This window comes from Penicillium mononematosum, assembly GCF_028829835.1.
Source record: "Penicillium mononematosum strain IBT 11891 chromosome Unknown utg000005l:1.0-9366267.0:1.0-9372171.0, whole genome shotgun sequence".
Classification (NCBI taxonomy): domain Eukaryota; kingdom Fungi; phylum Ascomycota; class Eurotiomycetes; order Eurotiales; family Aspergillaceae; genus Penicillium; species Penicillium mononematosum.
This window is the reverse complement of record NW_026643275.1, coordinates 3,129,037-3,149,407: the sequence shown is the minus strand read 5'-3', so window position 1 is coordinate 3,149,407 and position 20,371 is coordinate 3,129,037. Positions and strand designations below refer to the sequence as shown.

The window sequence follows — 20,371 nt, the reverse complement described above, 5'->3', positions numbered from 1 at the left end:
AAAAGTGTTTTCCTAATTAAATGCATTCCTTATTATGCTGCGATCGAGATTGACATGGTAGTCGTCTGCGTCCTTACTACGGACGAAATGGAAATTGGATAAATGGCAAATACAGTGGGCTTTGGTCTTGTTTGAAATATTCATCTGTTACCCAGATGTTAGAATAACAACATTCTGTTCTGTTCATCGATAACCTGTCGACGATGACCGTAACGCTTGGTTTGAAAGCATAAAACCTGTCAGCTCGCAGACGGGAATCCAGCATCAGTGTGATTATTTGAATGGGATATTTCTTGCTAACACCACATACTTGGAGGACAGGACGGGGATTGGGTTGAGTATTTCCATTTGAGTAGTCGACATACTTGTGGCACAGTTGTCTTTGTGAAAATGAAAGATAGTATCTAGCTAGGTAGTGACCACATAGTTACCGTGCTGCCTTTACTTGACTGACACTCATACACAATATTGGTATGGCGGAATAAGATAATACTTGACGTGAAGAATTGAAGCCACAATAGGCCCTAGCCAGTGAATCCAATGATACGAGGTAAAATGTGAGCCGACCAGAGCACCGAAACTCCTTGCAGGGTTCCCACCTATAAATACCAAGTCTGGTGAACCTTCATACTACTATTGCCACATGTATCGATAGAGTGGTATACTCAATTCCGACATCCATCAACTTCTTGGTAGTGTCCTTGGATGTCTTCTTAGAGATTTCCTTGTGGCTTTAATGCTCTTTTCCTTCATGAGTGGTATATCTATACATGTAAGTATACGAGATCAATTAAACTCAAAGCATCTTCGGAACCTTGGCACCTTCCAAGTTTGGAAGGCACATGTACCCAGGCAGGTGCCTTCCTCCTTAGGACCATAGGGGTTCTTGCAGGGCTGCTGAACAAGCGTGTAAAGGATTGCTGCGCTGAGCGCCTTATGGGCCGTGGGATACGGGAAGAAGACGATGAGACACTTGGTTATGCTTCAAGTCACCTTCAACAACCCCTTCCGGACCAAAACAAACGTTATCAGGATGGCCGATGGCAAAGAGGCTATAACGACTGTGACAAATGGCTTTGTAAGGAACCCTCGAAAGCTTCAAGCAATGCAACCATTCATCACGTGCTCAAGACGGCAATCGAAGGACCAGGTACCCCAAACGAATTCAGAAACGCTGCAACCACGTGTGGTATCAGAATTCGCAATCTCGCAGGCGAAGAAATGCCGACAGCCGAATCATGAGGATTTTGCCGTCGTGGATTTCACATCTTACTCGCATTTCGCTCGCATCGCTCTTACTTTCTTCTCATCATGACCCCACTCCTATTACCGAGCACGAAAGCCGGCTCTCAGTTTCTTACACAGCTTTCAATGCTATAGGGACTCAACGGACGAGGTATGATGAGTTGCAGGGACTGGATGTGAGTGATATTCCATGTGTTGTGATGTTGATTTCGCTGATTCGGACTGGATCATGGTACCAGGACACAATGTATTCGACAACTAGAGACCCATGGCATCAAACCGCACGTCATGAACTGGATCCGAAACGTATCCGGTCGGGGAGGCCGCCCTGGCAATCGCATTATAATCGTCTTGATCGGACACGGTGTTGAGGAAGACCACGCTGTCACGCTGTATCCTCAGCACACAGAACGCGAGTTTCCGTCTAAAGCCGAGACGATTGCGGCCCTCTCTATCTTGACGCCTAATGTCCGCCTTCTGATCGTCAACGAGGCTTGTTACTCCGGCTCCTGGGCCACGATAGCCCCTGATCTAGGCGCCCAGCAAGACGTGCTTGTTGAGACAGCAGCCACCGTCGGTGAGAAGCGTGGGGCTTGTGGGTATTGATGGGTCACTGGGAGAAACATCGCCATGAAGGGCTAACTATTACTATTCCGGTGGACGGATGAGAAATAGTACTGTCGGCAGATGAATTTCGGCGGACAAGGGAAAATCACGCCTTGCAATTCTTATGTATCATGCACCTTCCCCGTCAGTTCTTCTATCCTTTTCATCAAATTTCATCCAGAAGAACCTTTTTCTGGGGGAATATGACAGTGAAGTGTCCCGTTCTCTGGGAACCGCCAAGCCTTCCTATAGTGGGCCTCCAGGTGGGTCAGAATCTCATCTGTCAGGTATCACCTGAGGATGGAGGGCAGACACAGTCCTAACTGAAAAGTGGAATTTGCCCCGAGCACACTTCCACACTTCCTCAACTCTCCTTATCCTCTACTCTTGTTACTGGTTATTAACGTCTATTATTCTAAACTATTGTTACTCTACCTGAGAATCAACACGGTACCACGAGATGTCACTCTTGAATGAAACACTGATATCCTCATGCTCTATTAGGTATTATATGATTTGATTTGATTAAATATGACGCCCATTCTTCCAATATGCAAACAAAATGTACCCTGATACCATATACCATACATGTTCCGCCAAACTCCATCTAGTATATGGACAATGCAAAAAAACAAATAACCAAAAAAGTGTCCAACAAATCCCTTCCAACATCAACTAGACGCAAGCTCAACCCACTCCGGCGTCGAAATCCGCATCGCGGGATCCTTAACAACAGCCGGCTTAACAATACGCTCAACAAACCCATTTCTCGGCACCCGACTCCCACTCATCCCAGACCTCGCAAAATCAACAATCTGATGCCCGGCCCTCGCCATCTCCAGCCTCAACCGATGATTCATATTCGGATAAAGCAGCAAATCCCCCGTCGCAGCAGCAAGCAGCGTAGCCGCAAGCGAGAAGACATCCGACGCCGGTGTCGGCGCCATCTCCGTCGACGTAAGCGAAGCCAGCATTTCCGGCGCCGTGAACGGCGGCGTGAACGACGACATCGACGCGCGCGTCGTATCGGGCGCCTCCGCGTGGACGGGGATATCCACCGTCGCGGAGAAATCGGCGTACAGAGGCTCGAACGGGAAAGCCGGCGCTTCGACGCAGTCGTCTGTGTCGACGGGGCGGAGGAGGATATTGTGTGGTTTTATATCGCCGTGTACGACGGCGGCGACTTGGTGCAGCCAGTTCAGGCCGGTAATTAGTCCGCGCGCGAGTTCTTGGTACGAGGCTGGGCCTTGGACTGGGTCGAACATTGTTGCTGTTGTGTGGTGGGTGCGTGCTTGCTGGGATTGGTCTTCGATGTAGGATGCTAGTGAGGTTGGGATGGCGGACATTACTAGTGCGCCTAGGTCGGCGTGGTAGCCGTGGAAGGGGACGATGTATTGTTCGTGGCCTTGGGTGAATGTGAGGCGGGTTAGGGTTGATGCTTCGGCGTTTAGGACTGGGCGCGCATCGCGGCGCAAGGGTGCTTTCACGGCTAGCACTTGCGATCTTGAGGTTGGGGAGCTTGGGGGTGTGCCTGGGGGGTTTGTTTGCGCGTGTGGTAATGAGTGCGCTTTGTATACTATGCTCCAGACGCCGCGGCCGAACTCGAGGGAGTGGTTGTTCTCGTCGCGGCAGATTTCGAGGTCGTCGGTGAACTGCAGAGTGCCGACATTGTCCTTGGAGGCGGATGGCGTTTGCGCTGCCTTTGGGTCTTGGAATGGACTTGGAGTTGATCTCGGGGGCCTTTCTTTGGCTATAGGAGTCACTGGTGGCGTGAGACTCGACGGGACTTGAGTAGATAGTGGGCTTTTGCCCTGGGTTGTCTGGAGCGACAATTGAACTGGTGGGTTGGCCATAGTTCCAATGTGTAATATCGAGGGATTTGCGAGCAGATCAGGGTCTATATGACGGGGCAACAAGGCAAATGAAATCGGGTTGATATCAATAACGCCACCGGAACAGTTCGCGATAGGCAATTAAGCCTCACCCACGGTTGGACTGATAATGATGACGGAGTGGCGGACGCACGTTCTGATGAGATTGGGTCTATAGGCATAATATGGACAAAGAATAACTGTTGGGAAATGGCCATCATAAAAGGAATCTAAAAAGCAAAGAAAAATAAAACAAAACCGGCCCACCGGTCTCGAACATAATGTCAAAAAAAAAAAAGATAATCGACAGTGACAGTAAAATACTACGGTGACAGTTGCAAACGGGAAATTAAAAATCTGGAGAGTTCGGGTGCTGCCGGTCTTCATTTTATTTTAAATTAAAGAGATGTACCTAGTATGGATTTATTATACGAGTTATATAATTTCAGCTAGATAGGCTAATTAAGTTAGTTAACTTGATAAAATTACTTCTAAAGAGTAGATAGGTTAGTTAATAGGTTAGTTAATAGGCTAAAGCAAATAGGTGTAGCCAAATGCATCCTACCTATGGGGTACTCCGCATGCGTCTCAACGGTCAAGTCTTTATAATTTTATTTTTAGTGTTATATCTGTGTTTATTTATGTTTACATCCGTAGTTTATGTCGATATTTGTATTGTCATTGACTATCTAATGCCAATCTTTACTCAATGCGCTTTATTACAGTCATTTCTACACTCAACGCGACATCCAATCCTTTGGCCTCGTGTTCCATGCACATGCAGAATACATACTCCCAGTCAGATTATCAATTACATATTCCCATTAAAATTCTATTTTGTACAAAATACTAATATACACAGTGATATACACGGCCCTATCTGAGCCTCTTGTTAAGTAACTCCTCGCCTAGCTGGGCCTGGGTCATTGTCCCGCCTAGAGCTCGGCTGAAGGAGATTATATCGAGCTTCTCCGGTAGCTTCTCGTACTTGATCGCAACATCCAACAGGGTTGCCGCGGAAGAGATGCGGAGTCGAACACCACTCAAATCATAGTCCACGTTATCCTGGTAGGTGAAAGCCGGGTCGGACGTCGAACCCTCCGGCAAGGGCATTGGCCCACGCCCAGGCTTGAGTCGTCTCTCGGCGAAGCTGGCAAGGCTTGGAATATCCCGCACATGACTATTGATACTCTCGGCTGGGAAAAGTGTTTTCAAGAATTCGGCGACTGGCATCGTGCCACGAGTCCCTACCACGGCTAGCATTGAAAAATACCGGTCGAGGACAAGTTGTACCATTGCGCCTGGGAGGTCCAATGTCTTCTTCAGAACGGGCGGGTTGGAATCTGGTTCGAAATATATGACTGCCCGCCCGTCCTCGCGAGGATAAGTCTCATCGGGATGGATGTATAGGGGTTCAAATGGTCGTTGGTCATGTGTCAGGCCCGCATCAACAAAATGGTTGGCGAGTCTACCCAAGCGGGCATCATCGATTGTATGTTGATGTTTTTCTAACATAGTGTGGTGAATGCTTGATTTTAAAGTGGCATAACTCGACTTGAGCGATACCATACGATCTTCTAGAGCCTTCAGACTCTCAACACTCTCCTTGGGATCCGCAGCCGCACGTGCAAATGTCCAGCCCACTTGGTCCTGCTCAAGTATTACGTCGGCAAGCTGTTGGCGGAAGTAGCTCGCTGAGTTGTCCCTGGCAAGCTTTGACCATGCTAATGATCGCTTTCGAATTATTGCTTTGACTTTGGGGTCTGCGGTGTCGGTGCACGAATCAAGACCCAGCTTATCTGCTGCTGCGATATCCATCAATTGCTTCTTGTGCATCTGAGAAAGCACTCGAGGTTGATACGGTCGCTCAACTCTCGAAGTTCGGTAGGGAATGTGTGGCACCACTTCCAAAGGAGGAAACTCTCTGGTGGGTGGAGTGATAATGTTATTTGCTGCAGCTCTTTCAGCCACACGCTCCCTGATCTTGTTCAAGTCATCCCAGCCCCGCCATTGATGGGACCGTTCTTCTTCAGCGGGACTGGCAATCTCTATGTTGTGCAAGCCTATGGTCTCCGCGAATACGCCAGTTCGTGTGCGCTCCCCAGTGGACCGCGGTAACATATCCGAGACTTCGCTGGAGGGCATTGTAGCAAGAACTCGTACGGCCCCGTACAAGTTCACATCTTTCTGTTTTAAGCAACTCTTCATGTAGTTGAGAAACCAGCGGCTGGGTTTGAAGTGATCCATTCCAGATTTAGCAGCAGGCAGATTAGCGAGGATGAGAAGGGAATCATTCTTTGGTATAATAGCTGAGCACTCTCGGTTCCCACGGCCTTGTTCTGGAAGATGAGTTGCGAAGAAATAAGACCAATCAAATTTCCCATAGATGGGTTCATCGACGAGCTTATAACACGGGTTGCTCTGGGCGAGCGGTTGAAGGAAATTGTTGAAACGAGGATCGGGTTCAACAAGGACATGACGGCGTGGCTGAAGAAGTTCATTCACTTTAGATGACATGAGACCACCCCCAGGCCAAAGGTCCAGAATGTCTAGCGGTTGGTTTCGGCGGAGGTAGGGCGATACGCGCTCGAGGACATTATCTGCCGAGTCCAAAGTAAGTTTGTAGCCATTATCAGATCCGAATCTCAAGACTTACCTATTAGCCCTTCACTCACGTACTGTGTTCGAGGCTTGTTTTTCCCGCGTTGTTTGGATATCAATGGGTAAAGCTTCGTCGTCAACGGAAACCGCGCCACCGGCTTTCGAGCCATGGTGCTTTTTTTTTTCGTTATTTAAGATCTGGTAAATGCCATAAATTTTGAGTATGACATCAAGGGGAGAGAATACCAATTGAAGGAGATAGAGGGTGGTAGAACTTCCGCAATTTTTTTTATTTGGAGCGGAGAGCGGAGAGACCTTGGGAGCTTGCCGCTCTCATCCCACCTCTTCTCCCCTCACCTTTATCTTCGTCGCCTAGATGAGGCTCCCACAGTTGCCGCTGGTCTTTCCAGGTTTCGGAAATTCCTATAATCTCACTATGCTATTTGACGTTTGATCTACAGCTTCATCATCTTGGTTTCCTAACGCCTACCCTTTTCTTAGCGCGCCTTTTCGCCATGCCTTCCAATGTGACGGGCGGTGCCACTGGAGCTACTGCCCCTCAGAGCGTTGAGCATATTACGCGGATAGCACAGAACTACGAGTACAACTCCTCTGTTCCATTACGGTATTGGCTGAGGACCGCCACAACGCTTTTACGTGAGGTTGGTTATACCTGTTGCCTTCACTTCAATCACGAATGCTTCCAGACTTTCAGACTTGTTAACTTTTCTTAAATTACTAGGCCCGCATATATGAACGCGAAGGACACGATGAGCAAGCCTATCTCATTCTATTTCGACACGCTCAGTTGATCCTGGTCCATCTGTCTAAGCACCCCGATACCAAAAAGAACGAGGAAGATCGCAAGGCCTTGGTGGCAGCCGAGAAAGAGGTTGAGAAAAACCTTAGCAAGCTGGAGATTCTGAGGCCGCGTATCAATAAGCGATATGAGCGTTACACTCAGTTGATGCGCGAGCGCGAATCTCGGAAACAGCCCCCACAAACCAAGATTGTCGCCGAACCACGAGAACAAGTCGCCGATCCCGCTCTTGCCGGCGTGGCAGAGCCTTTGGAAGCTGGGGAGAATCGAGATCTTGCCGTGCAGTTAGCTCAATCAGAGCTCAACCGCCGAGCCACCGTCCGAGACTCAAAGAGTCTTTCTGGGCCATCTGCCGAAGAGCTGGAAACTCGTCGCGCAGCTGGTGTATGGGGGGACTGGGACCATTCTATCAAATCGGAATCCCGCGCGGGTGATGGCGACCTCGGTCAACGTGTTCAGAATATCAGGGCCAATCTGGATCATGCAGATGAATCTTATGGTCAACTTGCGAAAGAGTCCGTGGTTCCTTCGTCGGCTGCTTCTGCGTACAATTATCCAACTGTGCCACGTCAGAAGCCACTGGAGCCCACTGTATCTCCAGGAAATATTGCCATTCTCGATAAGAACGTCGAACGCCAGGCACCTCCGATATTGCCTCCGAAGCAGCACCTTGAGCCTAGCCGGGCATCTATTGTCAATGATTCTGCAACAGCTTTAGCGCCAGCGCGGCCAGCCAAAGTATTGCCAGGTCCGGCGCTGCCTGAGAAGATCCGACCTTCCGAACAGACAACCGCTACGCGCTCAGATCTCGATCCCTCGAGTTACACCTTCAAACCCTCCGCCTATCTCGAAAATGGCACCCCCCTGCGCTCGGTATTTTTACCAGCGAACCTTCGATCCCGCTTCTTATCTCTGGTTGCTCCTAACACCCGCGCTAACCTTGAGACATGCGGTATTCTGTGTGGTACCCTTGTCTCCAACGCGCTCTTCATATCCAAGCTGGTCATCCCCGAGCAGACATCGACATCAGACACCTGTGAAACGCTTAACGAATCCGCTCTTTTCGACTACTGTGACTCGGAGGATTTGATGACACTCGGCTGGATCCACACACATCCGTCACAGACTTGTTTCATGAGCTCTCGTGATCTACACACGCACTGCGGGTTACCAAGTGATGCTGCCCGAGAGTATCGCCATCGTGTGCGCTCCCAGTAAAAGTCCCGACTGGGGTGTGTTCCGACTGACTGATCCTCCGGGTCTAAAGTCAGTTTTGAACTGCCACCAGACGGGTCTGTTCCACCCACATGCCGAGGAGAATATCTACACCGGGGCCTTGCGGCCGGGACATGTCTTCGAAGTCAGTGGGTTGGAATTTGAGACGGTGGACCTTCGTCCGGGTGCCTTAAAGAACTAATTGCCTTGCGTTTTTGATTACTCGATACACACTAAGATACCATCATCGCATTGATCTGGTTTTTTTGTGACATTTTATATCAAGGGTTTTCTCTAGAGGGTTGGCGTTGCCAATTATGCCAATAGCGTTGAATCTAGCTATTTGCATCTGTTTCCAATTGAAATATTTTCTTTGTAGTGTACATCAAAGCCATGGGCACCTATTTGATAGATTATGGCTGGATCTAGCAAAGTTCCGCCTTGACGAACATTTATCATCTCAGCAACACGAGTGTACCTAGATACTGTCTAGCAAGTCAATTGCTAGTCATATATCTCTTTGATGTAAATCCATTACCTACCAATATAGGTAATAGCCAAGAAGTTCTCTCGTAATCATGCCACGCCTTACAAGGATGCCCAGGTGCGACAGCTTGGCTCATTTTCCCCACATAGATAACCTCAAACTTCCACTCCGCATACTTCTCTACTTTCTCTACTCTTCAACATTCAATTGGTTTCAAATTGCTCGCATGTCGTCCACGTCAGAAAATATCCCCTCCGACACCCCCACCTCCTCCACCTCCACGGGATCAGCATCCCAACCCACCGAAAAACCACCCTACCAATCCGCCTCCTACTCCTCCTACTTCTCCTACCCAGTTACCCACGTCGTCTCAGGACTCTACCGCCGCATAACAGATCCAGACCTAGCCAAAGAAATGCCCTCCGCCATGCCATGGTCACGGTCCTCCTCCTCATCCGAAGTCTTCACACCACGCAGAACAGCCTCACCCTTCCAACCACCACCGCTCACACCCCTCACCCTCGAAATCCCTACAGGAGCAGACCTCCTCCAGCAGCAGCTCCTGACACGCGCCCTGGCAGAAGAAATCCGACTACTAGTACCACCCCGCCTCCAACTCGCCGAAACCTGGCGTCTAGCCTACAGCCTAGACCGCGACGGCGCCTCCCTTTCCACCCTCTACGAGAACTGCGCCCAGTTCTCGCACCGCAGCCCGCGGGCGGGCTACGTCCTCGTAATCCGCGATTCCTCCCCTTCCAGCTCCGTCTTCGGCGCCTACATGACAGACGCCCCACACCCGGACTCGCAATTCTACGGCACGGGCGAGTGCTTCCTCTGGCGCGCCAGCGTGCTCCCACCCCGGCAAGTTTCCCCCTCGCCCTACCAGGCGAAGGGCCACAGTCCGAGGAAGCCCTTGAGCGCGCTGGCCTCCCTCCTCCCCCCTCCGCCGATACCACTACCGCCGGGCGCTGGAGTACCCTACGTAACGACAAGTCGAAACCCCCGCGCGCGGAATCCCCGGCTCACAATCTCAATATGAATATTAAAACCAATCTCGCGGCTGCGAGCGGTGGAGTCCTGGCGCCTCCATCGCCTTCCTCCATTCATACCCCTTCGCGGAGTGGTGCGAGTACCCCCGAACGCATTCGTTTCAAGGCTTTCCCGTACAGTGGGGTTAATGATTATATGATCTTCTGTGAAACTGGATTTGTCAGTCTAGGAGGCGGGTAAGTGGTTGATGTTTCTGGGAGAACATTGTTCTCGGCTAATATATTGGATAGTGACGGTCACTACGGATTGTGGCTTGACAGCAGTCTTGAGAAGGGTGTCAGTGCATCCTGTCAGACCTTTGGCAACGAGCCTCTCTCGGATGAAGGAGTCAAGTTCGATGTTCTTGGGGTGGAGGTGTGGTATGTTGGTTCTTGAACAACTGCATATGTACAGCCTGACACCTTGCACTGGATGTATAAAGCGCCTGCCTGTGTCAGGGGGGATGTACGTCTTGAGGAGGAATTATTTCGATATAGACAGGGCCGACTGGTGCGGACTTTGGCATTCTTCGAGATTGAATATCCGGATACCTCAGAAAAATGGTCTTTGGGTTTATCTAGTTCATCTTAATAGCTCTTCAAATACCCAGATGGCGATGTGGTGCTGGCCTCTCTGCATTGTTAATTCTGCCATCTGCCTTAATTTACTGTCTGTTTCTTGTGTCTCTTGCCTAATAAGGTCTGTGTCGTGGCAAAGAGAGATACTAGGGCATGAACAATTTTACACGAACAGTTCTTTTTTTCTTTTTTTTTGTCTTTTGCTATCGTTACATACAAGCTAGTCTTTTTTTGTGTTTTTCAAAATCCCTCCATATCACACCCTCCAAGACTCAAAGACATATCCAGATTGAACGAGGTGTTCAAGCTGTAAAACTCCATAAGATTCTCTTTCCTCGTTCCCTATCATCTCCCCCTTTTCTTCGGCTTTTTCTTTTTTCTCTTTTCAGATTTTCCTTAGCTTTCCCTCAGGTCGGCTTTCCACGATTCTCAAGGTGAGATGGGAACTTGAACGTCGCACCCTCACCTCTTTGAAGACGCCGCGTCATACTCGCAATACGTCGCTGTTGCTCAGTATCACGCCCCTGTCCAAAGACTGACTGCCTTGGTGTCTGACGGCCGAGCTTGTAGTCAGCCCATCGCAGCTCCTATGGATATCACATCAGTAATCATTCAAATCGACCCCAGGATAAACATAAGCTTCATACCTCTGGTGAGAAGGACTTGAACTTCTCGTGACAGCAGATTGAATAGTACCGGTTGTACATAGTGGCACCATTATGATCTTTCTCCTCCCAATACGAATTCCTATTGAATCAAACCATGTTAGCCACTTTCCCACACAAGAATTCAGAATAAGACTGTATACTTACGCATCGTGGCTACTGGTATCTGGCGTACCGAATAGACCAGGTCCAGCACGGGGCGAATAGAACGGGCTAGACGTAACTGTCTGAGGGAGCGGAGGTGCAGGTCCAGCGAATCCAGGTACGCCGGAAGGGGCTGGAGTGGTGTTCGCAGTCGGGACAGATGCAGTTGGAGCACTCACGGTCCCAGGATTCATTGTACCGGGATTCAAGCCGAATGGACCACTCGGGCAAGGCGGGGGTGGGTTCTGCATGTCTGGCGCCGGGCTGGATGGCCACGAAATTTGATACCGGGGCGTGTTGTTCTGGCCTTGGACTCTAGAATCCACACACAGTACGCCGAAGGGGTTGGCAGATGCGCCATTGCAGATGATCCCTTGGGGGGTAAGGTAGGGTTGGAGAGATGAACGCCCATGAGCTGAGGGTAAACCGGGTGGCTTGATTGCTCCGGTAGATGGCGCAATCTTGAATTGATCCAATGCTCGCACGGCGGTTTGCAACAGCTGGAGCTCATCACCCAGATTGTGTCCCTGATTCTCCACGCCATTGTGTACGCCTGTGAAAAGGTCTTCGATTTGGCTGTCCTCCATTTCGGTGATTTTCCGCGTGGTCAAGAGGTCGTTCAGAGGGTCGAGAAGGCAATTTTCGATTCCGAGGGTCGTAATGTTGTCCATGAAGATCCCTAGAGTATGCTGTTTCTCGTCAGTATCTTGCAGATGGTAAGACTTTATGGTCAATGATTGGTTCTCCTAACTCACGTTGTAATATGCTTGGAACTGGTCGATGATGTCCGAAGCGATGAATGGGTTGCTTGATGACTCCATGTTCTGAGTAGCCGCCTGGAGCTCTCCCATAGTGTAGTTAGTACTGAAAGACGAAGGAAGATTCTGCTGTATGTGGGCCAGCACGCGATCGTTCCTGGACTTCTGCATCTTAGCAAGAAAGCTTCGATCAAGAGGCAATGGATGACCTCGAAGAAAGCTCCGACTCAGAGGCAATGCATGGCCTCGCTTGTGGGCAGCAGTCAACTCAAGTACCTTGCCCAGTAGACTGGCAAGCATCCTATCGAACTGAGGTTGAATGACAGTTCGCATTATCACCGCAGACATGTGTTCATCCGTAAGATGATCCAACAACAGCGACACGAATTCCCGGGTTGTCTCCCATAATTTCTTTACATGGGCTCGAGCAATTTCCGCCCAGGGCTCCGACTGGTCTCGAAAGAGGTTGGCCACCACTAGCTGACTGGTGTTCCCTGGGACTTCAAGTCCTCTTTCGCGGCACATTAGTTCAAGGACATCGAGTTCGAACTCCAAGCGGCTCTTGTGAACCGGCTGTCTGATATTTGCATAGGGGTTGGAAGGGTGTAGCAACGAAGTGATCTGATTGTTGACTCCATGGATGAATTGACGACAGCCGGCAATATCCATAACATCTGCGAAATCCTCATTCAATGCACGGATGATAGCACGCAGACGGCGAGGGTCACGAGTCGTGAGTTGGTCATCATCCACTTGGGTAGCAAAGAAGTCGTCAATGTACATTCCATTCAAAGCTTGCTCGGTTATGCGGTGGAAATCGCTACTCAAGTTGAAAAGTAATGCCTTCTGTTGATCAATCGTCTCCTGAGGAGTGCGCAGCTTAGCCATATTCGATTGGATCTTCCGAGTCCTTTGGTTGATTTCAGAAACCAGTCTGGGGAGGCTTCTTTGAACGTGATTCACAAGAATGGTACTGAGTCGACTGCGCAGGTTGCCAGTACCAACGGACTCTCTTGGCACGGTTTTCCAGTCTCCTCGCTCGAAGAACTCCTTCTCCTTCTGATCTCTCTGTTCGTCTGGCACATCATGGGTCTCGGACGATCGGGTCCACACCAAATGCAAGCCCAGTGGCTGTTGCGATATTTCTTCTTTGACAGCCATCTGCCATAGCTTTTCCTCGTCGGACGATTCCTCGAGTGTGTCGAGATGGGTGATAATTCCCAAGATCCGGTTTCGTCCTCGATCATACTTGTCCGCGAAATCGTTTATCTTTTGAGGACAAATGTCGATTTTTGCCGATACCACAGCGAGGATGATGGTACGTGGATTCTGCACGTATTTCTCAATTTGAAGACGGCCAGCACACTTCTCCTTGTTTTCATCGTCTATGCCCTCTGTAAAGTAGAGCCTGGGAATATCGATAAGAGTCAGGTTCGGTTGATCGGGGCCAGAAAGCTCCACTCTCATGACATCTTCACTGAATCCGTCTTCGAGAGAGGGTTTGACGAATCCAGTAGCTTTCTCAATCAGCGAGACTGACTGCTCAGCATTGGGGGCTGTGAGCATGGATCCTTTGAGTTCCTGGATGTCTAGCTCGCTTTTGCTCGATGATGGACCGGGTTCAACGCTGACTTGGAAGCGAGTAATTGCATGGCGGCGTAAGGTGATTTCCGTAACGAAGCCATTGTAAAAGTCCTTCCTGACTGGAAAGCGTATGCGAGAGATTGACTCGATAACAGAGCGTTTGGCGTTGGCCTTGGAACCGCAGACAATCATCTGTGGCAACTCAACATACTCGCCAACACCCATGCTTCGGAGTTTGTCGATCGTGTTGAGGAGCAGGGGAATTTGGTCTGGCCACAGCTGACGGGGAGGCCCACTAAACTCGGCTGGACCAGCCATGGTGAGATTTAAATGTAGCAGGTAACAATGAAGATAGAACGACTTCTGTGGTTGATAGAAAGAAGAATGAAGGATATGGGATGGGAAGAAGGAAGAAAGAAGAAAGAAGAAAGAAAAACAGACGAGTCGCTTTTATATTCATGTAGCAAACAACGGCCTTAGGCCATGTAAACCTCAATAGCTGCAATCACCGCGGCGACAGTGGATGTTTGCCCCGACAATATCATCATGTGCCCCCCAACGACATCATGGACATGTGCCCCAACGACACTATGGACGTGTTGCTATGTGCTCCAAGCGCCTGCACTGCTACCTTCTCTATTGCTACAATATCATTTGGAACACGTATGGTTGGATCTCTTAGCTGGCTATTCAATCATCTACTCTCCAATTATAACGCAGAGGTTACTTGCAATTTTCACCCTATACTGCAATCACTGATGGTGTCCTCGTATTCTCCTATCAGCAGTTCATACTTTGACTCGCAGGTGAGGTACTAAAACAGTCACCGCCCTGGAAAGTGCATATCTGAATAGTCAATCAACTGCATAGGTTGTAGGGTAGATGTTGAACAAAAAGGAACATTGCTGGTAGTAAGATCTACCTAAGAGTTAAAGTACAGGCGTTCACGATGAAACTGCTCGCATTCGTTCATCCCCCAACGGTTACTAAGATTGTGTAGACTTTGAGAGCAGAAGGGATCCAATGACCACGTAGGTATTGCTTTGTCTCTCAGTTTTGCTTGCTTTGTATTCCTTTGTCATCTAGGACTATATGGACCTAGGATGCTTGCTCATGGATCAAAGATCATTGGTAGTATATACGTCTTCTTATATCCTCTATTTTTATATCCACCCTACCTATTAACCCTTGTCCTCGGTAATGATGCTTAAGTATGGATCGACTAGGTTAAACGTTGTTCATTTATCTTCCAGTTAGAGGCCCCAAAGACATCGAGGAGGTCTTGACCTCGGGACACTTTCCATCAACTCACTCGGAGACCTCTCAACCTTGCACAATCTTGAACCACATATATTCACCCGGAGTCACTCGCTGTACACTCAGTATATGGTCACTCTACGCTCACCTTCACCTATCTTCATCCTCACCTATCTTACCACACCCAAACAACATGTGGTTCCAATCACTGTGTGCTTACCTATATGGCATCTATAGCAGAGCATCAATATCAAGCTGGCTTCAAAAAGCAGGACGGGCGTCAGCCAGAAGGCCTTGCTCATCATACATCCTTGATTTACCCATTGAACTGCTGGACCGAATCCTCGAATACCTTCCTGAGATTGACCGAGCTTGTTTTTCTTTGGCCTGCCGCGCATTCTACTGCACCTTCAACTCCACACTTCAAGCCCCCGGTCTTCGCATCTACCGGCCACCGCAGGATTTGCAATATCTTGTTACCTGCGACTCGTACGGGGGATACAGAGCCGAGTTTCTCCGTCGTCTCGTGAGTTCACATTTGTCTTACTGTCAGGTCTGCTGGTATTTACACCCTTCGAAGTCAAAGTCTCGATGGTCTTCCTTTCTTCGTCCGCTTCTGCACGCCAACCCCACATCCTGTGGATACATCGAGAGGTCTTTGCAGTTATGTCCCTGCCTTACTCTTACCCCAACTGATCAATATCGTATTCTCAAATACTTGCAAGGGAAGGAATACGAAAGCCATACTTCGGATCCTATAGATAACCTACACTTCGACCCTCAATCGCAGGAAACCAAACGACTCCTCCATCACATATGCCGGAATACAGACCACACTATGATAGACATTTCAACCACTATATCCCTCTGGTCACAGGAAAACGACTTGGTCGTAAAATGGGACTTTCATTGTAGGGTGTTCACCAGGCAGTCCTTTGCTGATACGGATCTTTATCAATCACCACCCTTCCATATCTGTCCACATCTGAACTTGGTTCAATGGCTGAGGCAGTTCGAAGACCAGTTTGAGTCGATAGAGCTGCCGCCCAATACGCTGGAAATGTGCCAAATATGTGGGGTGCGATTGACGCGGTTTCTACGGGTTTTAACGGTGAGGACGTGAGAGTTGACTATACAAGACCTACCTGCTAATTATTCCTAGGGACAGGGCACATGCATTTCCGTGTCCGGTTTGTGCGCGAAGACGGTGAGTTGCACTATGACCTACCACATAATCTGGCTAATAATCATCTGGTTGAAATAGGTATGTGGTGACCTGGGATTGCGGGACAGCAGTTAGTTGATAGCTATATCCAAGAAACCATACCTGTTTACGTTAAGGGCTGGTTTTGTTCACGGGATGATACTGGGGAGAATCCGATCCCGGGAAAGCGTTGGCTCCATAGTTCAATATCGTGGTGCATGACGGGTCTTCCTCCCACAGCGAGTATCATATGGGATGCATGGATGTTGGTTTTCAGAGGATGAGATATTGAATCAGTTAGAGGTTCAACAGTTTCGCGGATGAAACACAAATTTGGATCTTACTATGGAGCTGTATTTCTTTTTTCGGATCGGATGTGTATGTCAGTCATGATTGAATTGTATACAATGATTTTGATTTTACATCATAGTCCAGTCGCTGGCCGTGTTTCCCAGGTCGAAATCGATTGCCCAAGACATTAAATCAAAATTCTCGTAGTCGTCCAGATTAATAGCACCAATCTCCCCGTCTCCACCAGCGAAGGAACTGTCAATATCAGGGGTCAGGACTGACATCGGGCTCACGCCAGTGCTTGTCGCGACATCGGGAGTTGCCTGAAACTTTGATGTCGCAAACTTGTCCAAGATCTTGTCCAACTTCTCCGTGATGGCTTTTGCAGCCTGCAAACAGAATGCTTGATTTCTTTCCCGGGAACTGGCCACACTTTCAAGTTGCGATGAAAGTACAGAAAGATTCCGGATCACAGCCGACGTCTTTATACTAGACGGAAGGATTCTTGAAGGACCTTGCGTAATATTCTCGAGTGCAGTCGAAAGGACTGCGGCAGAAGGCAAGCCGCAGGACAGAAGCTTCACCCTGTCAGCTATGCAAAAAAAAGGGGAATGGGACGGTAAGGGAGGGGAGTACGTACGATTTCAGGCAAATCATTGAAGGTAAAGGCACCTTTTCTGCGAGAAATTCCCATTTGCACAACCGTCTCCAGTATGTTTGCAGACACATCAAGCAGCTCGGGAAGCGGAGATGAGCTATCTTCTCCAAGGAGGTGGTATATCTGGAAATGGATTTGGAGGTAGGCCAGATGAATCTTCGCATGCATATAACAAGTGGTAAGAGGCATGTCAGATTCCCAACAATCCTGAGTATACCTCAGGTGGGGAAGCAGGTTATCCCAAGTCTGGCGGCATTGAGAAGACAAATCTCTAATTGGTTGTCAGTGGCCATTCAGCACCGATTGATGGTCCATACCTGAGCTGGACAGAGTCAGCTGTCTGTGATGCTTGAAAATGATATTCCACGATTCCTTCACGAAACTGACTCAAAATATATCGTAGTCGAGCATAGGTTGCTGCCCTAAGTTTCCCATCCGTGTTCCAGCCATCTTCTGTGAGCCGACCTTTTGCTTTCTCTAATTCCTCGGGGGTTTGCGCGAAAATTTCATCATCTGACAAATCAAGGGGGAGCTTGACATCAACATATCGAGAGGTAATGCGAGGTGGTAGATTAAACACCAGGCCGAACATTTTCTCGAGATAATATTCAGTCACAAAGCATCTCCTCCGGCACTCTGCAAGGAAAAACGGCGTTCTCTCGGGGGAATATGTCGCTTCTCTGTTCAAGCCCAGAGCTAATAAATCCGTAGTAAGATCGCCCACCAAACGCCACACACCGAGGCCTGGAATCAATCAGTATCCGACAATCAACAATATTTGCATGACGCGACTCACTCGCATCTCCTTCAAGGAATGATCTGAGCTGCGCATTTTCATTCGCTAACCACACGATAACGTCGGTTGACTGAGGTGCAAGGTCACGAGCTAGTCGTAAGGCCAATGTACTATACCAAACCATGTCTTGGACAAATGCGCCATCCTTATCCTCGTCGCGGTCAACAAAGAAAACCGAAGCACGGGCAGCCATAGTATACAAAAGACCGATAGTCTCGACCCGAAGATTCGCGCCACAGAACAAGGCGCAGAAACCATGCAAGTCTAAGGATGGGGTGATGATGACCTCTGTAGAGGAAGAGAGCAGCACAGTTTCTGATATCTCCGAGATATCGCCCAACTCGACTTGCTCTCCCTTTTCCCCAAGAATATGGCCCGCAGATACCAGATCTGTACGGAGCCTTTCCAGGAGGTGCAGAACGACTGGTTTCGGTACAAGTGCGTTATGCTTAAAAGAGTAGTACTGATGGAGACACTTTGCAATGACTGGGAGGTATCTCAATTGAGACACAATCTCGTTCATGGTGGCTAGATGGGCTTCATAAGCTTTGCTGTCATGCGAGCCCGGCGTGGGTGTCTGTGGCAGCGTGTCAGAGACAGTCGACATGAAAGGCCATGTGTGGAATTTGGGCGGGCCAGCCGCAGACCGTCCAGGATAGGCCTGGCAGCCTTTTACGCTGTTCCTGCTCCATGATGGCGTAGCAAGGTTTGATCGGGGTAGCGTAGAAATGGTCAGTCGTGCACTCCGATTTTTAGATAGAGGTGCGGGATGGTAATAGCATCGAGAGTCGAGCCCACGACGCTGGCAGGAGGCGCAAATTGGTTTGCCATGATCACATCGACTTTTCCTCTCTCTACAAGGTTCACATGAGGCCAGAGCACGATTGCGCCTGGTTGTGGGTGCTGACATGTTCAAAAACCTGGGAGGGCGATGTTGCCTGTATCCCCGTCACGAAACTGGACCCACACTGGTGTGGATTCAGTGCTCCTTCGGACTCGATTTCCAGGTCCACTGGGTTGGAATTGGTATTCTGCGGGTTCAGTGACCTTGTTCAAGTCATTTCGCTTGCTTCACTGATGATATTGAGTCATGAGGAGCAATTGAGAACGCGTCCTCGCTGTCAGAGGCCTACCACGTGAGTTTACCCCGATACAAGTCCGGTAACAGAATTCGTATCGGACTCGTGTCGGCATAGCTGACTTCGTTACATACCGAATAGGGCAGCCCTGATATAATGTGCTTACGAGGCGAAGCTACTGTATCTGAAAAATGTAAAAGTCCATTTCGGAGTCACGAAGTATTCTCCGACAAAGAAAGAATCAATGTCTCTCTTCTCCTTCCATCTCGTCTAACTGTTGAGCAAGCACTTGGCAAGGCCATTTTCCTCCCACGTTCAAACTTTCCAACCTCTTAAACCCTTGAGACTCATAGTATTGGATCAATTTGCCGTCACCACCTGCATAGCAATCTACCCGTAGTAATGAGACTCCAGCCTTGCTGGCAAGATCACGCGCATGGTCCAAGAGGCGTTTGCCAATCTGGTTGCCAGCACATTGGCGATCCGTGACTAGCAATCGCACGTAAAGCTCCGGCTCAGAGACAGGTGTCACATAGGGCATCTTCTCTCCAATAGCAAGCGCACCTACAATGACCCCAGGAGCTTCTCCGTTCATAGTTTGCGGCTCTATACTGGAGAGTCCATTTTGACGTAGAATGGGCGTGTTATTCGCAACGACAGCGAGCCAAAGGCCATGGCCAGTTGTTGCAAATTCTCTGAGTTGCTCGGCGCGTTGTGGATTCTCAGAAAACGGTGCTGCTCCCCACTGCCCAGTTCTGTCGTGCGATACCAGCCATCGGACTGCGGTATCTAGAAGGTGGAGGACTGCCGGAACGGCGTCCACTGTTCCCCGCACGATAGTTATGTCGTGGACTTCATTGTTAATCGTGCTTTATAAATTTTTAGTCAGTATCTGTGAATGGCCTTTTGCTTTTGTTCTTCATTTCATATTGTCCCCTTCTGATCTACCTCTTCTTGGGTAGGCGCTTCGAACAATAACACTTACTTTGATGCCATTTATCCAAGCACCTTGAAGAGAGTTTGTAAGTAACCTCAACAAGCTCAGCTAACTTGAAGTTTGGGGGGGGGATCTTTTGAAGATTACCGTTGCTACATCAGCGGAGATGGTACATACTACTAGTCCACTAGTACGTATCCATGTAAATTACGTCTCCACGGATGCAACGGTGGCTTGACAATGGCGTAACCTCATATTAACTGCTGAATCAGCGTATGGGGCTTCCTGTTTTACTATCAGATATATATACACAACATTGTAGACACATCTCAAGTACCGTGCAATGGTCTCATGGATTTATGAGGTTCAGTGGATAAAACACAAATTCGTATCTTACTATGGATGTTATAAAGCTGTCTGCCTTTTTCGGATCGGATGTGAGTCTTGACTGAATTGTATAAGCTCCTACTAAGCCAAATTGGGTAACTTCCCAGACTTTCTATATCTACTCTCACTCACTTCCATCTCATCAGTAACTTTTTAACA

General features: G+C 48.9%; 9 protein-coding genes across 9 annotated transcripts; 4 read left to right on the top strand and 5 right to left on the bottom strand.

Annotated features, from left to right (window-relative positions):
- Positions 1-1,033: 1,033 nt before the first annotated feature.
- On the top strand, positions 1,034-1,315 carry N7519_009297 (uncharacterized protein; the record flags this gene model as incomplete). The annotated part of the gene is made up of 1 exon (XM_057296070.1): positions 1,034-1,315. One exon carries the CDS (start codon positions 1,034-1,036, stop codon positions 1,313-1,315), a length of 282 nt encoding a protein of 93 aa, XP_057143952.1.
- Positions 1,316-1,533: 218 nt separating this feature from the next.
- N7519_009296 (uncharacterized protein) lies at positions 1,534-1,851 on the top strand (the record flags this gene model as incomplete). The annotated part of the gene is made up of 1 exon (XM_057296069.1): positions 1,534-1,851. The coding sequence occupies one exon, from the start codon at positions 1,534-1,536 to the stop codon at positions 1,849-1,851; it is 318 nt and encodes a 105-aa protein (XP_057143951.1).
- A 671-nt stretch (positions 1,852-2,522) lies between these two features.
- N7519_009295 (protein kinase domain-containing protein) lies at positions 2,523-3,704 on the bottom strand (the record flags this gene model as incomplete). The annotated part of the gene is made up of 1 exon (XM_057296068.1): positions 2,523-3,704. One exon carries the CDS (start codon positions 3,702-3,704, stop codon positions 2,523-2,525), a length of 1,182 nt encoding a protein of 393 aa, XP_057143950.1.
- Positions 3,705-4,598: 894 nt separating this feature from the next.
- Positions 4,599-6,493, bottom strand: N7519_009294 (uncharacterized protein; the record flags this gene model as incomplete). Its single annotated transcript, XM_057296067.1, has 2 exons — positions 4,599-6,322; positions 6,379-6,493. The coding sequence occupies 2 exons, from the start codon at positions 6,491-6,493 to the stop codon at positions 4,599-4,601; spliced, it is 1,839 nt and encodes a 612-aa protein (XP_057143949.1).
- A 345-nt stretch (positions 6,494-6,838) lies between these two features.
- N7519_009293 (putative endosome-associated ubiquitin isopeptidase (AmsH)) lies at positions 6,839-8,560 on the top strand (the record flags this gene model as incomplete). Its single annotated transcript, XM_057296066.1, has 3 exons — positions 6,839-6,985; positions 7,066-8,333; positions 8,359-8,560. 3 exons carry the CDS (start codon positions 6,839-6,841, stop codon positions 8,558-8,560), a joined length of 1,617 nt encoding a protein of 538 aa, XP_057143948.1.
- A 511-nt stretch (positions 8,561-9,071) lies between these two features.
- Positions 9,072-10,270, top strand: N7519_009292 (putative oxidative stress response protein Oxr1; the record flags this gene model as incomplete). The annotated part of the gene is made up of 3 exons (XM_057296065.1): positions 9,072-9,692; positions 9,746-10,071; positions 10,126-10,270. 3 exons carry the CDS (start codon positions 9,072-9,074, stop codon positions 10,268-10,270), a joined length of 1,092 nt encoding a protein of 363 aa, XP_057143947.1.
- A 589-nt stretch (positions 10,271-10,859) lies between these two features.
- N7519_009291 (uncharacterized protein) lies at positions 10,860-13,921 on the bottom strand (the record flags this gene model as incomplete). The annotated part of the gene is made up of 4 exons (XM_057296064.1): positions 10,860-11,039; positions 11,100-11,199; positions 11,265-11,950; positions 12,017-13,921. 4 exons carry the CDS (start codon positions 13,919-13,921, stop codon positions 10,860-10,862), a joined length of 2,871 nt encoding a protein of 956 aa, XP_057143946.1.
- Positions 13,922-16,483: 2,562 nt separating this feature from the next.
- N7519_009290 (fungal specific transcription factor domain-containing protein) lies at positions 16,484-18,501 on the bottom strand (the record flags this gene model as incomplete). Its single annotated transcript, XM_057296063.1, has 5 exons — positions 16,484-16,933; positions 16,996-17,284; positions 17,331-17,757; positions 17,810-18,386; positions 18,457-18,501. The coding sequence occupies 5 exons, from the start codon at positions 18,499-18,501 to the stop codon at positions 16,484-16,486; spliced, it is 1,788 nt and encodes a 595-aa protein (XP_057143945.1).
- A 628-nt stretch (positions 18,502-19,129) lies between these two features.
- N7519_009289 (uncharacterized protein) lies at positions 19,130-19,884 on the bottom strand (the record flags this gene model as incomplete). Its single annotated transcript, XM_057296062.1, has 2 exons — positions 19,130-19,757; positions 19,874-19,884. The coding sequence occupies 2 exons, from the start codon at positions 19,882-19,884 to the stop codon at positions 19,130-19,132; spliced, it is 639 nt and encodes a 212-aa protein (XP_057143944.1).
- Between the last annotated feature and the right edge of the window lie 487 nt (positions 19,885-20,371).